At 29.8% G+C, this 14,091-nt stretch overlaps 1 protein-coding gene and 1 long non-coding RNA gene across 2 annotated transcripts; one reads left to right on the forward strand and one right to left on the reverse strand.

Annotated features, from left to right (window-relative positions):
- Window positions 1–1,609: 1,609 nt before the first annotated feature.
- LOC118029964 (uncharacterized) lies at window positions 1,610–4,007 on the reverse strand. Its single transcript, XR_004684245.1, has 3 exons — window positions 3,754–4,007; window positions 3,567–3,648; window positions 1,610–1,716 (listed from the first exon to the last, which is right to left on the reverse strand). It is a non-coding gene; the product is annotated as an uncharacterized lncRNA (long non-coding RNA).
- A 4,866-nt stretch (window positions 4,008–8,873) lies between these two features.
- LOC118029962 (serine acetyltransferase 2) lies at window positions 8,874–13,047 on the forward strand. Its single transcript, XM_035033967.2, has 10 exons — window positions 8,874–9,336; window positions 10,014–10,211; window positions 10,311–10,370; window positions 10,591–10,686; window positions 10,788–10,812; window positions 11,119–11,213; window positions 11,739–11,905; window positions 12,027–12,100; window positions 12,477–12,543; window positions 12,783–13,047. Coding segments are annotated over exons 1-10 (1,041 nt in total). The 5' UTR covers window positions 8,874–9,078; the 3' UTR covers window positions 12,784–13,047.
- The last annotated feature ends 1,044 nt before the right edge of the window (window positions 13,048–14,091 follow it).

A 14,091-nucleotide genomic window follows, 5' to 3' on the forward strand; every position in this document is an offset into this window, starting at 1 on the left:
TTATATAAAGTAAATAATTTTTTAATGTATCACAAAACAAAAGTTATCTTACCCTAACATACTTTAGCACTATTTTCCAACAAACCATCATATCAAACTAGCTTTGATACCCGCGCGATGCCGCGGGTATTTTTTTTGTATAAAAAATATTTTAAAAAATAAAAATTAAAAAATCTTGAATTTTTCTACAAAGTTATACCCAAGAAACTTGGGTTTGGCTGCAACGTCTGACCTAAGAGTAATATTTATAATATTAATAATAAAATTAAACTTGTATGGCCCAAGTTTAAGTGAGCCTGGCTGTAACACCAGACCCAAGAATATTGGATGTGGGTCTGGCTATAAGGTCGTGTCATAAAAGTGTGATAATTAAATAGAGTAATTAAAAAAAAATCAACATAAAAGAAAAAACTAATGAAGAAAAAGAAAAAAAATTGAATTAATTGGGTTAACTCTTTAAACCAGGTTACCTCGTAAAATCTAGGATTTGCGTTATGAAAGTTTGATAACTAAATAGAAAAAAAAAAATAACGGGTTTACCTAGAATTAACTGGGTTAACCCATCAAACCAAGTTAACCTGTTAAGCCCAGGATACGTGTCATGAAAATCTGATAATTAAATAGAAAGAAAATTAACTTTAACAAACTAAACTAAATGAAAAAAAATAACTCGTCAAATCAGGTTAACCTATCAAACCCGAGATTATCATGAAAATATGATAACTAAATAAAAAAATAATTTAACATTAACAAAATAAATCAAACCAAAAAAATTCATTAAAAAAAATTAAAAAGAAACAACAAAAGAAAAAAACAGTCATATAATATAATACAATATAATAATAATTATAATGAAAAAAACGTGGGGAAAACTAAAGCTAAAGCTAAATTTTCAACCAACTCAATATTAAAAAAATAAATTTAACAAAGATAATTTAAAAAATAAACATGTGGGGGAAACACTGCAACTAAACAAAAATCATGCAAGGGAAACACTGTAGTAATCCGACTTGGGTTATCGGATAGCAAGATTCTATCAACGGGAGTTTCATAGTCATTAAAAGCAAATTGTGAATATTGAGAAGATGGCACATACTCATCCGGCTGAACATGTCCGTGAGGACTTGTCATCTCGTTGCTCTAAATAAACCATGTAAACAAATATCAAGGCAAATGAAAAAAAAAAAAAACACTAAAAAAACCATCATTAGGACAGGATGATGGTTAAGTTAAAGAAAACACTTGGATAGAGAAAATCTTAATGACATGCACTTTCTATAGAAACCATGTAAACATAGGGATAATAAGCAATCAAAGAAAAAACATCATGAAATTAGGTGTTGGGCAAAGATTAACTGGCTTGTAAGGAAAAGGAACGACATTGGATTGAAATCCTTAACATGTCATAAGACATGATGATGGATAGGCTTAGCTAGAAAACTACTGATTGGTTTAATTAAGGAATAAAAAACATAATTCCACAAAATTAACATGTCGAAGAAAGGATGAAGATATAAGAATAAAAGAAAGGATGAAGATATAAGAATAAAAGATCAAGCAACTAAAAACAGAACATTAAATGTTGTTAAACATTGGAATACCATAAGAATGATTAAGCATGCAAGGCAATAGAAATGCATAAAGTAAATAAAAGAGAGGCACAAAACAAACCTGAGAAAATATTGACGATAAATAAAAGCGACCTCTTCAAAGGACCTAAAAATAGCGTGAAATTTTGATTAATATGTGCAAGGATAAAAACAAATAGACGTGGGGCATAAGACTTGGAAAATCAGGCATGAAAGAACAAAAAAAATAATAAAAAAAGATGAGCCAACATATTTTAAGCCCAAGCAAAATTGTATAAGCTGCAAAGAATAAGGGAAATAATTTTGTTATTTATTTAATGAGAGTGTCTTATGTTCTGTAATCTTTTAAAAAATAGGGCAAGAATTTTTTTTATTTATAAAACCCAATTGTAATTCGTAGTTTGATATATGTAAATACTGCTAAAAAAACAGGGAATTATGACCTCCCCTCTTTATATGATCATCAGGCATGTGAAATCTGTTGTAAGCTCATGTTCTTAAACTCATGTAATTTCCTGAAATGTTATTCATACCATTAATACATGTATTGCAATCATGTAGAAAAGTGTTAATTTGCATATGCCATCGAACATTTTGAATTTTTCTTTTGATATTACATGTAAAAAGATATTGTTTTAAAATATTCACCTCCCAAGCACAATGGAAAATGTAATGTTTATATCTAGCTGATGCTGCTTTTAATTAAAAATGATTACATAATTTAATTAAGCACCATCAGAAATAAACACGTATTTATAAATTGAAATTTCCCAAACTTTGCAACACAAACTAATGGCATCCATGCACTTCATTCCTTTTTGGACCCCTGATGATATAAATACACACCTACCAAATAAATTCTCACCAGAAACCTCATAAAAACTCCCTAAATTATGAATAGCTTTTTTATATATATTATTATATAGGAAAGATTCAAAGTTCAGATCTTTTAAGCAACTAAAAACACTAATATTAGGTTGAATTACAATTAATTAGCTACTAAATAAAATTAATTGGCTACTCACCATAATTTATTAAAATAAAATGAGAAAAATGAAATGTCAATCGAGAACAGTTCAGGGGATCTCTATTGTTTTAGCCTAATTTATATAATTAAATAGTGACAAAAGATTATTCATAAATTTATATGTGAATTTGCGTATAGTCATTAATTAAATATAAGTATTCCATGAGTTGTAGTCTTGGACAGCTGTATAAATTTCAAATATCTGTGTCCCCTTGCTATTATTTCACCAGATTTCTCTGCCACAAAACCCATTTTTTTCTAGACTCTGATGATTAACTTACATGATGTGTGTGTGAGAGAGAGATATTAAATAATCTCTGAGCAATTTTTTTATAATTACTTTTTTTTTAGAAAAAAATCTTATTATAAAGAGATTATTATATTATTTTTAACTACAACATTAACAATGTAATGCTGCCGAACATCATTTAACAAAATTTGGCAATCCTGAGAACTAATATATTTATTTCTTTTTTTTCCAATTTATCTGTTTCTTAAACTAAAAGATTGGGGCATATTTATTTTTATTTTTTCCAATTTGTCTCCCTAGATCCCTTTTAAGTTTCAAGTAATCATGGGTTTATGTTACAAAACTCAGCGATTAAATTTGAGATTAATTTTGCTTCAAATTGAAGACCATTTTCTTTGAAAACAAAAAAAAAAGGATGGTTTGTTCAAAATTAGTTTTTTTTTTTAAATTTTCCCCTTCTAAGGTTGTCTAAAGTGCAATGAAAAAAAGAAAACTTCACAAAACATGTGAAGAATTCAATAAAACCAGGAAGAAAAAAAAACAAACTTTAGAAACACCGAATAAAAAGAAAATCAAAGTGCAATGAAATAAGCAGGCAATTTCGATCAACAGTAGCTGAATGAACAACCCATGCAAACTAAAAAAACACACAACATTAAAAAGAACAACTGAAAAGAAAGACAAATAGTAATGGAATAACCTGGAAATTCTGATCACCAAGAGTCAAACAAAAAGCTGTCAAAAACTGAGTATCCTCTTGAATGTAATGGAAGAAGCAAACCCTTCAAAGCAAATGGAAAGAGACCAACATCCTATGAGTTACAATAAAATAAGATTAAGAAGTCATAAAAATCATAATAATTAAAAGAGAAAGAACGAAAGCATACTAATTAGAGAAGTTGCTGGAAAACAAAACCAAAACGGAAGGCAACAAAGAGGGCAAGAAAAAAAAACTGCAGAAAATTGTAAAAGGATTTAAGGCACCATCATGATCTCGCTTGTGCAAGTAAAATTGTTTCCCACGAAGAAAAGACTGAATTGCAAAAAGCAAAGAAAAAGCAGTGTAAATTTTCAAAGCATTCAATACAGAAATATGATGATGTCTTCCCACGAAGAAAAGACAGAATTGCAAAAAACAAAGGAAAAACAGTGTAAATTTTCAAAGCATTTAATACAGACACATGATGATGTCGCTTTAATAGTTTTCAATCTACAATGCTTTTAATAATATAATAATAATCAACAAACAACGAACTTGTGCAGGGAAAAAAAAGCAAAGTCTATAGTAAATTGTTAAAGCATTTAAAACATTTAATGCACCATCATGATCTTGCTTTAATAGTTTTCAATCTATAGTACTTTTAATAATATAATAATAATCAACAAAGACAAATGTTCATCTAAAAGCAACCAAGTTGCGCAAGGAAACAAAGAAAAGACTACAATAAATTGTTAAAGAATTTAAAACATTTAATGCACCATCATGATCTCGCCTTTGCATTTCCCACTGCAGATAAGAAGAGAAGACTCGACGGAAAAAAACAAAGATAAAACAGTGTATATTTGCAAAGCATTTAATACATTAATATGATGCTAGATGCAACTTTTGCAAGTCAAATCAGCAGCTAGCTACAGTTCTCCCCATTAAAATCTGCCAGGTACAACTCTTTCTATAATATAATACTAACTAATATAGAAAATCGTTCCATAAAAAACAACACAGCACTTAGAAAGAAAAATTGTTTTGTGGGGAAAGCACAGTACTTTCCCCACGCGTTTTAGAGTTCTGTTATAATTGTCAAATTTTTATATTTTAAAAATAATTAGATATTATTTTTTTTATTGAAATTAATAATATTATAATAACTCTGCTATAAAATCAAAATTGACTTTATTGGTTGAACCTGGGCTTGGACTGGTCTGATTTTTTTTAAAAAAAAAAAATTGACTCAACCTAACCTGATAAAAAAACATGCCAATCCGGTATAAAACACGAGTTAAAAAGCTCATTGCTTTTTTGAAAAAAAACATGGTTAAAACAAGGTTACTTTGATATTTTGTTGTCAGCCATGTTAACCCTCCCTACCAGTGACTTGAATTTTACAGTGAATTGATTTCTAAGTTGAACTTTAAAATTATAATAATAATCATGTTTATCCACATGTTGACTCGAGTTAACTTATGTTGACCCTTTACACTCATGTCTTAAATCTTACCCTAGTTGATTCCTAAGTCAGATTTTAAAAAGTACAATAAAATAATTTTTATTGTTATATTGACCCGGATCATCCTGGGTTGATTTTCCTTATCCCTAATTCATGATTTGTCTCGAATTAACCCTTGAATCAAATTTTAAAACTCTGATGAAAAAACACTTTTATTTTATGCCAACCCGAATCAGCTTGGATTGATCCTCCTAACATATGAACTGAGTCTTATCCTGAGTCAATTCCTAATTTAAGTTTTAAAATTATTATAGTAATTATTTTTATTTTTATATTGACACGGGTTAATGGTTAACCTCATTTGTGACCCCGGTCTTGTCTAAGATTGATTTTTAAATCAAGTTTAAAATTGTAATAATAACTATTTTTATTTTCATGGCATCTCAAATTTAGATAAGTTTTAAAAATATATTTATTTTTATATTTTTATTTATGTATCTTTAATAAAAACATTTTTATGTCAACTTTTGTTTTTTTCCAAACGGTAATTGGATGCTACCTAATAGTAAGATTAGGGATATCGTTAAAGTAATCATTGCATTGCATGGCTCGATGAGATTGATGAGCAGCCACGAGCACAGGACATTGGATGCATGCTTTTCACGACATTCAAAAGAATATTCCCTTCAATCACCTTCACATCTAACATCCTCCCCCATAAAGACAAAGTAATTGTCTAGCATTACGATAGATTCAAGATATTTTTTATTTGAAAAAAACATTAAATTAATATGTTTAGATATTGTTTTATAATTTTAAGGTGTTAGCATAAAAAGATTTGAAAAAGAAATACTGTTTAATGCATTATAGATTAAAAGTTATTTTTAAAAAATACCACCGTACCAAATGTGAACCAGAGGGCACTCACAAAATGATATGATATGACAGGAAAGCAAGCTGCAGACGCGTATGTGATCTCACAAGCAATGATTCGCAAGAAAAAATAATTGAGGATGTCTCTAGCCGGGTATCTGGGCATGTACAAGGCCATTGCCCCCTATTCTCCTTCCTACCTGACCCTTCCACTTTTTTATACACTAACCTCAACTTTTTGTTCTTTCAAGCTCTTAACTTTTATCATAGGTATTAAATTTAATTTTTGGTCGGCCCGGCTAAAAAACCAAATTTCAAATCACGAATTGATTCAAGTTAAATAAATAAAAAATAAATAAAATAATTGATATTTTAATATTTAACATGAAAAAATCAAAAAACAATTTATATAGATATGATCCATATATAATTATTGAAAAAATTAAGAAGCATTCTATATAGATATAAGCTATATATAGTTACCTCATAAAAAATTAATAATATAATTGGATGTAGATTTTTTCAAGCAATATCGTGGGCTTATTTTTATTCAATTTTGTGATTGTTACAATAATTATTGAACAAAAAAAAAAAATTAGCCAATTAAAATTTTATCTTCTTATTTATGTAATTTTTTTCACATGGACATTATTTTTTTTATCAGCATCTTGGTTTTTTCAATATAAACTTAAAAATAATTAAAATAGCAATTTGTGAGATTTCAGATGATTTAAATTTAAGAGAAAAATATTTTCCTTTCCACTAAACTTTCTTTTTGCAATTCATTCATTTTTTTTTAGGAAAAATTCTTTTTTTACCAGAAGTTTAGTTTTTCATATAAAAAACTTATCATCATCTACACAACAATTTTCAACTAAGAAATAAATAAAAAATAATAATGTCTTAGTTATTCCTATTTGAATTTAGAAAAAAATCAAGTTTTACTTATAGTTGTTTGTAAAGTAATTGTTAATTTTACCAAAAAAAAAATTATAAATTATTTGAAAACTATGACATGATGATTTTTTTAAAATATCATTTTAATCATTTCATATAGAGATTTAAAATAAAATAAAAAGTTAAGTGAAAAAAAATGAAGGGTCATTTTAAAAAAAGAAGTTATGGCATGCTTGTGCCTAAAAAGCAGGTTAGTGTGAGAATAAAAGTTAGTATTTATACCGGTTTTTAACTCGGTCTAGTGTTGTTTGAATCATTTCGGTTCAATTAGTTTCAGACTTCTGAAACTAAAACTGAATCAAATTTTTTTATTTTATTTTTCTAATTGGTTTATTTTTTTTCTTAGTTTGGTTTTTTCATTTATTTTTTTCAGTTTTCATGATTTAATTATTTTTTGTTTGTTTTTTGCTCATCCCTGTAAAACCCTAAAGTGCATAAGTTTTTTCACTGCAACAATGCACAATATATATTTTTTTTTAACATTTTCACCCTCAAAATTTATTTTTCTTCAATTGCATCTTTTTTATACCCAGAATTACTACTGCAACAATGTTAAGGCGTATCATAATAGCAACAGAATAGGGCAAAGTGTAATACAAGGAGAAATAAGGTGTCCATTTAAATTATAAACATTCAGCCCTTCAATATTTCAAAATTTCAATCATGGCACATAACTTTGTTTTTCTTATTTTTGCAATTCTTAGTTTGAAAAAAAGAAATAAGAGAAAGACACAAGATTTTTGTGGCGGAGACATAAAGTTTTGGTTGAAACTGATTTAGTCTAAAAATAAAACTAGTTTTGGTATCAATGAGTTCCCATCAACGATGAGAATCTAATCTAAGTGTTATTTGTCCTTACAAATGCCTAAAATGATAGATCCCACTTTGAAAAATTTTTGGGTTATTTAATGCCACACATGAATTTATCAAGGTATATATAGTGTTTAGGTCATATTTTAGGTAAAAAATGGATTGAAAATGAGTTTTTAAGTAAAAAAAATATTTTCTTAATCTTTCAACCACTATAATTGCTGAAATATAAGAAGAAGTAGGTGGCACTTCACATACTTATTTTTAAAAATTAACTTAACCTAGGTGAGTGAGCCCATGCCTCTTTTTTTTTGGTTTATTTTTCTTGTTTCTTTTCAATTTTATCCTTTAGTGTTTGAGTTTTTATTAAATATTTTTTTTAATAAAATATGATTTGGTTTTTACTTAGTTTACAAATAAATTTTTGATTTTTTTTTTAATAATCCTGGGAGGCAATCTTTATGTGTAGCCCTAAATAATTTTTTTCCTCCTTGATTTTATTAAATTGTTTTCCTATGCTTTTTTTTTTTAAAAATTATTACTTTATTAAATAATACACTGGTTCTAATCAAATACAAATAAATCTATTATACGTGTTTTAAGATTAAATATTTACATTCACCTATATCTCTAAACTTTTTAGTTTATTCTTTGGTAAAATATCATTTGGTTTTTTTCTTTGTTTTCATATAAATGATATTATTTTTTTAATATGTGTAACCTTCCATGATGGGTTTTTTTTTTTTTTTCAATGAATTTTATGTTTATATTATTTTATTAAATAAAAAGTTATTAGTTATTAAACATAACTAAATAGAGAACATGTGGTGTGAGGTTGAATATCTTGATTTATATCTATTAATTAATTTCTTTAATTTAGTCTTTAGTTTTTTGTTAATGGTTTTTTTTATATATTTATTGACATAAATAATTCTTAATTTATTTAATTAAATATTTTTATAAATGTTTAGAATTACACCCAAGAAGCAAAAAAGAAAAAGAAAAAGAAAGAACGAAAGAAGAAGGTAACATTGGTTTAAATTAGAGAGATGTTAAATGGATTTACACACAAAGCCAGAATCCTTGGCTGGCCTGCAAAAAACAACCACCACATGTGATAATCAACAAAACATCACATGTCATTAATGGACCATAATAACCATCTCCTCTTTTTCCATTACCAGACATAAAACCTCCCCCCTCTCTCACGAGACAAAACAAAACTACATCATAAAAAAGCAACGCGGTGGCTGCTGAAAGGGCCACTGTTACTCCACTTGTCTTCCATTCAACGTCTCTTTATTTGTATTTTCCCTTCAATAAATCCTTTCTTTCATAATTTCATTAATTTATATCAATAAAAAACTACAACCCTTTGTTTAGATTTCAGCTCCCTCTCCTTCTCCCATGGCTTGTCTAAGCGATGAGAGTTGGGTTTCATCAATGCTATCTAAACGATTATCTATCCAAGAAGGAAAAGAAGATGGAGTGAAGGAAGAGGAAACCACAAATTCTTTTGCTTCAGACTCTACAAATTTTCCATTCGAGAAGGTTTTTCCTGTTTATGCAATGGGGTTTTTGAAGCCTGAATCAGACCCTGTTTTATTGCCGGCTGATTCCAGAGACCCCATCTGGGATGCTGTTAGAGAAGAGGCTAAGATAGAGGTAACCCCCCCCCCCCCCCCCCCGGTTTATTCATAATACTCGTTTCTTTTGATTCTTCAACGATTTTGTCTTGGCGGGTTATTGACGTTCAGTTTCAAAGCTATTTCTTTATTATTATTATTAATTATGTTAAATTCTTGTGTGGATGGATAGTGGATTAGACTGGAAAATGCTTAATCTTGATACTGGCTTGTTAAGTCTGAAAATGGATATTGAACTTTCACATATCCTTAGTAAAAGCTTGAGCTTTGGTATTTCTAAGTGGGAGAGTCTTTAATTTTTGGTTTCTAAGCTGTCTTAATTATTGTTAAGTGCAATGATGATCTAGTTGCTTCATAAGATCGGTGGAAGAAATTGAGAGAACACGGGAGATTGCCTTAAAGATTAACGATCGAAACAATTTTAATCAATTTTGGGAAATTGTGTTTGTTTCAGTTTATCTTTGCGTTATTTTAGAATTCAATGGAGCCTTGGAGAATATGCCCAGTAAAGATTTTATTTTTGTGATTATTCATGGAGACAAGGAATTCCTCGCCGCTGCTGTTTGTGCTGTACTCAAGAAGTTTTTGTTGGATGAATATGTAATATGTTTTATTTTGAGGTCCAGCAATAGCATTTTCTTCCCGAAAGTAAAAGCTCCTACTGAGTACTTATATATATGCAATAAAACACTGCAGGCGGAAAAAGAACCGATTTTGAGTAGCTTTTTGTATGCTAGTATTTTGTCGCATGATTGCCTAGAGCAAGCATTGGCATTTGTTCTCGCAAATCGGCTGCAAAATCCTACTCTATTGGCAACCCAATTATTGGATACAATTTCTAATGTAATAATGAAGGATAGAGGTATTCAGCATTCTATTCGCCTAGATATGCAGGTAACTTATCAAATTCTCTGAATACATGCCTATGCTCACAGTGTTTGATTGACAAGAATAAAGATCTTATCTTAACGTTGGAAATCTTCCTTCCCCTAGGCATTTAAAGACCGAGATCCTGCCTGTTTGTCATATTGTTCTGCTCTATTGTATCTCAAGGTAATTACTTTTTTCATGCTTTGATGCTGCAAGTGGTACTGTTGTGCTAAAGCTTTTCCGTTGATCATATTTCTTTTTTGGGAGTTGGGAAACAAGGGTAGTAGTATGTGTTCACCCTTAATCTGTCAAAGTCCTAGCTTATGCACTAATGTGAAAGTAAAGTGTTTGAATTGAAATAGGCAATACAAGCATCATGTCGCATGTTATGTTTCTTTTACAGGGATACCATTCCCTGCAATCCTATAGAGTAGCACATGTTTTGTGGAACCAAGGACGGACAGTACTGGCCTTGGCATTGCAAAGCCGAATCAGCGAGGTAGTTGGAAGATAATCCGTACTATTCTTCTCTTTCCATTTTTCTTATAGGGTGGTGTTTTTCTTTTTTTCTTCTCATAATTTCACAATTACTCTGTCCAGGTTTTTGGCATTGACATACATCCAGGTATGTTTATATATTTATTTATTGCATGTTCCATGTCATTGTATTCTATAATACCCTGTTACTTAATTCTGGAAAAATCAGGGAGAGAGATATACTTTTGTTTGAAATTATCTAGAAAGCATGTTAGCATATTCAGGCAGTATATTAATGTTCCATGGCTGCAAAACCAATTGCTGATAAATCATACTTCTGGAGGAATTTATTCTTGGAAGATGTTTTGCGCCTTTTTATTCATATCAAATAATGAAGATATTGTTTCTGACTGCTTGTAAGCCCAATATTTGACCTTTTTCATTCACTGGGCAGCTTCCAGAATTGGAGAGGGCATATTATTGGATCATGGGACGGGTGTGGTTGTCGGTGAAACTGCCGTCGTTGGAAACAGAGTCTCGATAATGCATGTAAGCCACCTTGATCCTTCCCTTCTACTGTTATTTAATGTAAGAATTAATGTGGGTACTATTATGTTGGTACCTGGCTTAATTGGGTGCATTGTGCTGTTAAGTTCTGCTACTAGTCACAGCACCAATTTTCCCACTCTCCTGAGAGCTTTCTATTTTATTTCCATGATTCTTGTTTACAGTTTTTCTCTTATTTCTATGTTGTCTGAGGTCTTGCTTGATAAGTTGCTGTAAATTCTATTGGGAAATGTCAAGATATTTTATATGGTTTACTTGTAAATTTGATTTGGTTATGTTCACTTTTATAGAGGACAAATTTTTCCAAGCATTGCCAAGTTTCAAAAGCTTTAGTTGCCTTGCACTGAATAGTAAAACCGTGTATTGAAAATTGTATCTGACTAATAAAGATGATTTAATGTTTCAATAGATGGAGGAATGGATTCTGTAAAGGACTATGTGCATGGGACGCCTTGTTTATTTGCGATTGCATATTTGCGTTATCATAATAGCAAAGATGTTTGGCAGGGTGTTACTTTAGGAGGAACAGGGAAAGAAATTGGTGATCGCCATCCAAAAGTAGGTGATGGTGCACTAATTGGAGCATGTGTGATAATACTTGGGAATATAAAAATAGGTGAAGGGGCTATGATAGCTGCTGGTTCTCTTGTATTAAAAGATGTCCCCCCGCACAGGTAGGATGGGGAATTTCTATTATATTTGTATCAGATATTACTAGTTTATGGAATTAGTTTTCTCATAATTGTATCTGCCCGCCTGATGTGCTTATTTTCCTTTTGTTTCGGTATCTTCAAGTATGGTGGCAGGAACACCAGCAAAGGTGATTGGATACATGGATGAGAAAGATCCATCTCTAACAATGAATCATGGTAAGTCTTGTGTATGAGCGAGTGTGTACGAACCTGTTTGCTTTTCTAATTAGCAAATCATGTAGGAGTATATAACAAAAGATTAGAATGGTCTGAACCCATACATTTGTAGGGCCAAAGCTATAGAACAGATTAAGTAGTCCCAGTTCATCCATATCCCAATATTGCAAATTCGGTTTAGAATATGAAGAAATTTGATGTTAGGACAGAAGCACCTGTTGGAAGAGAAGTATGCATCTGATGTTTTTGAATGTACATTTGTGCTGACCTTTTAAATAGGACTGAATTGAAAGTTCATGTTGTGGTCAATATTGGGACAATCTGATTTTTGCCACACGTTTATATCTTCTATTCTTATTCTTATGTTGAGTTACAGATGCTAGCAAAGAATTCTTTGAACATGTGGCCGTCACGTTTAGAGATGGACGATCCAGTCATAACTGGTGAGCACCACCTTTCTGTTTTTGTTTTTCATATCGTTTTACTGTAATTACGAACAACTAATCTGGATGATTGATCTAACGGTCATCCCGGTAATTATCGACATAAAACCATTGAGGATTTGGTATTTAAGTGCTGTTGTAGTCTTTGAGCATCTACTTCTCAAGGTCATTATTTCAAGCAGCAATAAAGATTTTCCTTTTCCAGATTATATCACTGAATTAAATTACTTTGTTTTCAGAAGCTCGGGATGAGCGGAAAAATGGCAAGGGTACTTGAAGATTCGCACAGGCTTAGCTTAGGTCTCCTCTGCCAATGTAAGCCGTTGTCTCAGCTGGAGAAAACGCACTATAGTCTAGAGACAGCAATTTACTTGCAGAATAATCGAAGGACAAGTTTATAGAAGTTGTAATAGGCTATCATTTATATGCCTTTATAATATAGGTTCTCTTGCAATTCTTTGTAGTTCAAATTTTCCGTGGAAGAACTTTGTCTTTCAATTTGAACCCCCTCCCCACCGTGAATAATGGTTTTACTGGCCGGAGGAGGTTCTTCCGGCGGAGAAGAATCAGGCAACAAATTGAATGTATGGTTATTATCTGGACTGGAGGACAACACTATTGGGCTGTGCTTCCCAGATGCTAGGTGGCCGCCAACCTGCGTGGCTGGACCTAAGAGATGACGGTCCAGTAATGGAAGAAGTATTTCTCAATGGCTCAGATGACTGACACTCCAAAAATTAAAGGAATTGTTTTTAAATATATATATATTTTAAATGTATATTAAATTAATATTTTTTTTTAATTTTAAAAAATTTATTTATGATATCATTATATAAAAATGTTATAATGTTATGAGAACATAAATTTTTTTATTTGAAACAAGGAATTTTTTTTAAATTTTTTTTTTCAAAAATACTTTTAAATTATAAAAATAAATACTTTTAAGAGTATGTTTTTGTGGTAAGAAAAATCTTTTGATTTTTTTTTTAATTAAATTAATTTTTATTTTATTTTTAGATGATTTTGATGTATTGATATTAAAAATAATTTTTTAAAAAATATTATTTTAATATTTTAATAAATAAAATTATTTAAAAAAATAACTACTATAGGATTCATTTTTGTGCTAGACTTTAGCTTGTTTAGTATTAAGATATTCCAAGCAATATCTAAAAAAGCATGGTAGTTATTTTTTTAAATTTTATTTATTTATTATATTGTTTTCAAATTTATGTTTAATATTATAAAAAATTTTAAACTATTATAAAAATATTTTTAAAAATATAAAATCAGACACGCAATTCTACGGCCATAAGCCCATCTGAAAGGTTTGGTGGTCGAAAAGAAAAAAAAAAAAAAGGAAAGAAAAGGATGGCTTCTAATAAACGTTCCATCAATAAATCTTGGAAGACTAAAATTTATTTATACAAGTCAAATTACTGTTTAGGTCTCGAAATTTTGTCTATTTTTTTTATTGATATTTATTTATACAATGACGCATCGATTCAGTGGTAATAAATTTATTTTTGCTCTGAAATTCTACAATAT

Source organism: Populus alba, chromosome 5 (genome assembly GCF_005239225.2).
Source record: "Populus alba chromosome 5, ASM523922v2, whole genome shotgun sequence".
In the NCBI taxonomy this organism is placed as follows: Eukaryota; Viridiplantae; Streptophyta; class Magnoliopsida; order Malpighiales; family Salicaceae; genus Populus; species Populus alba.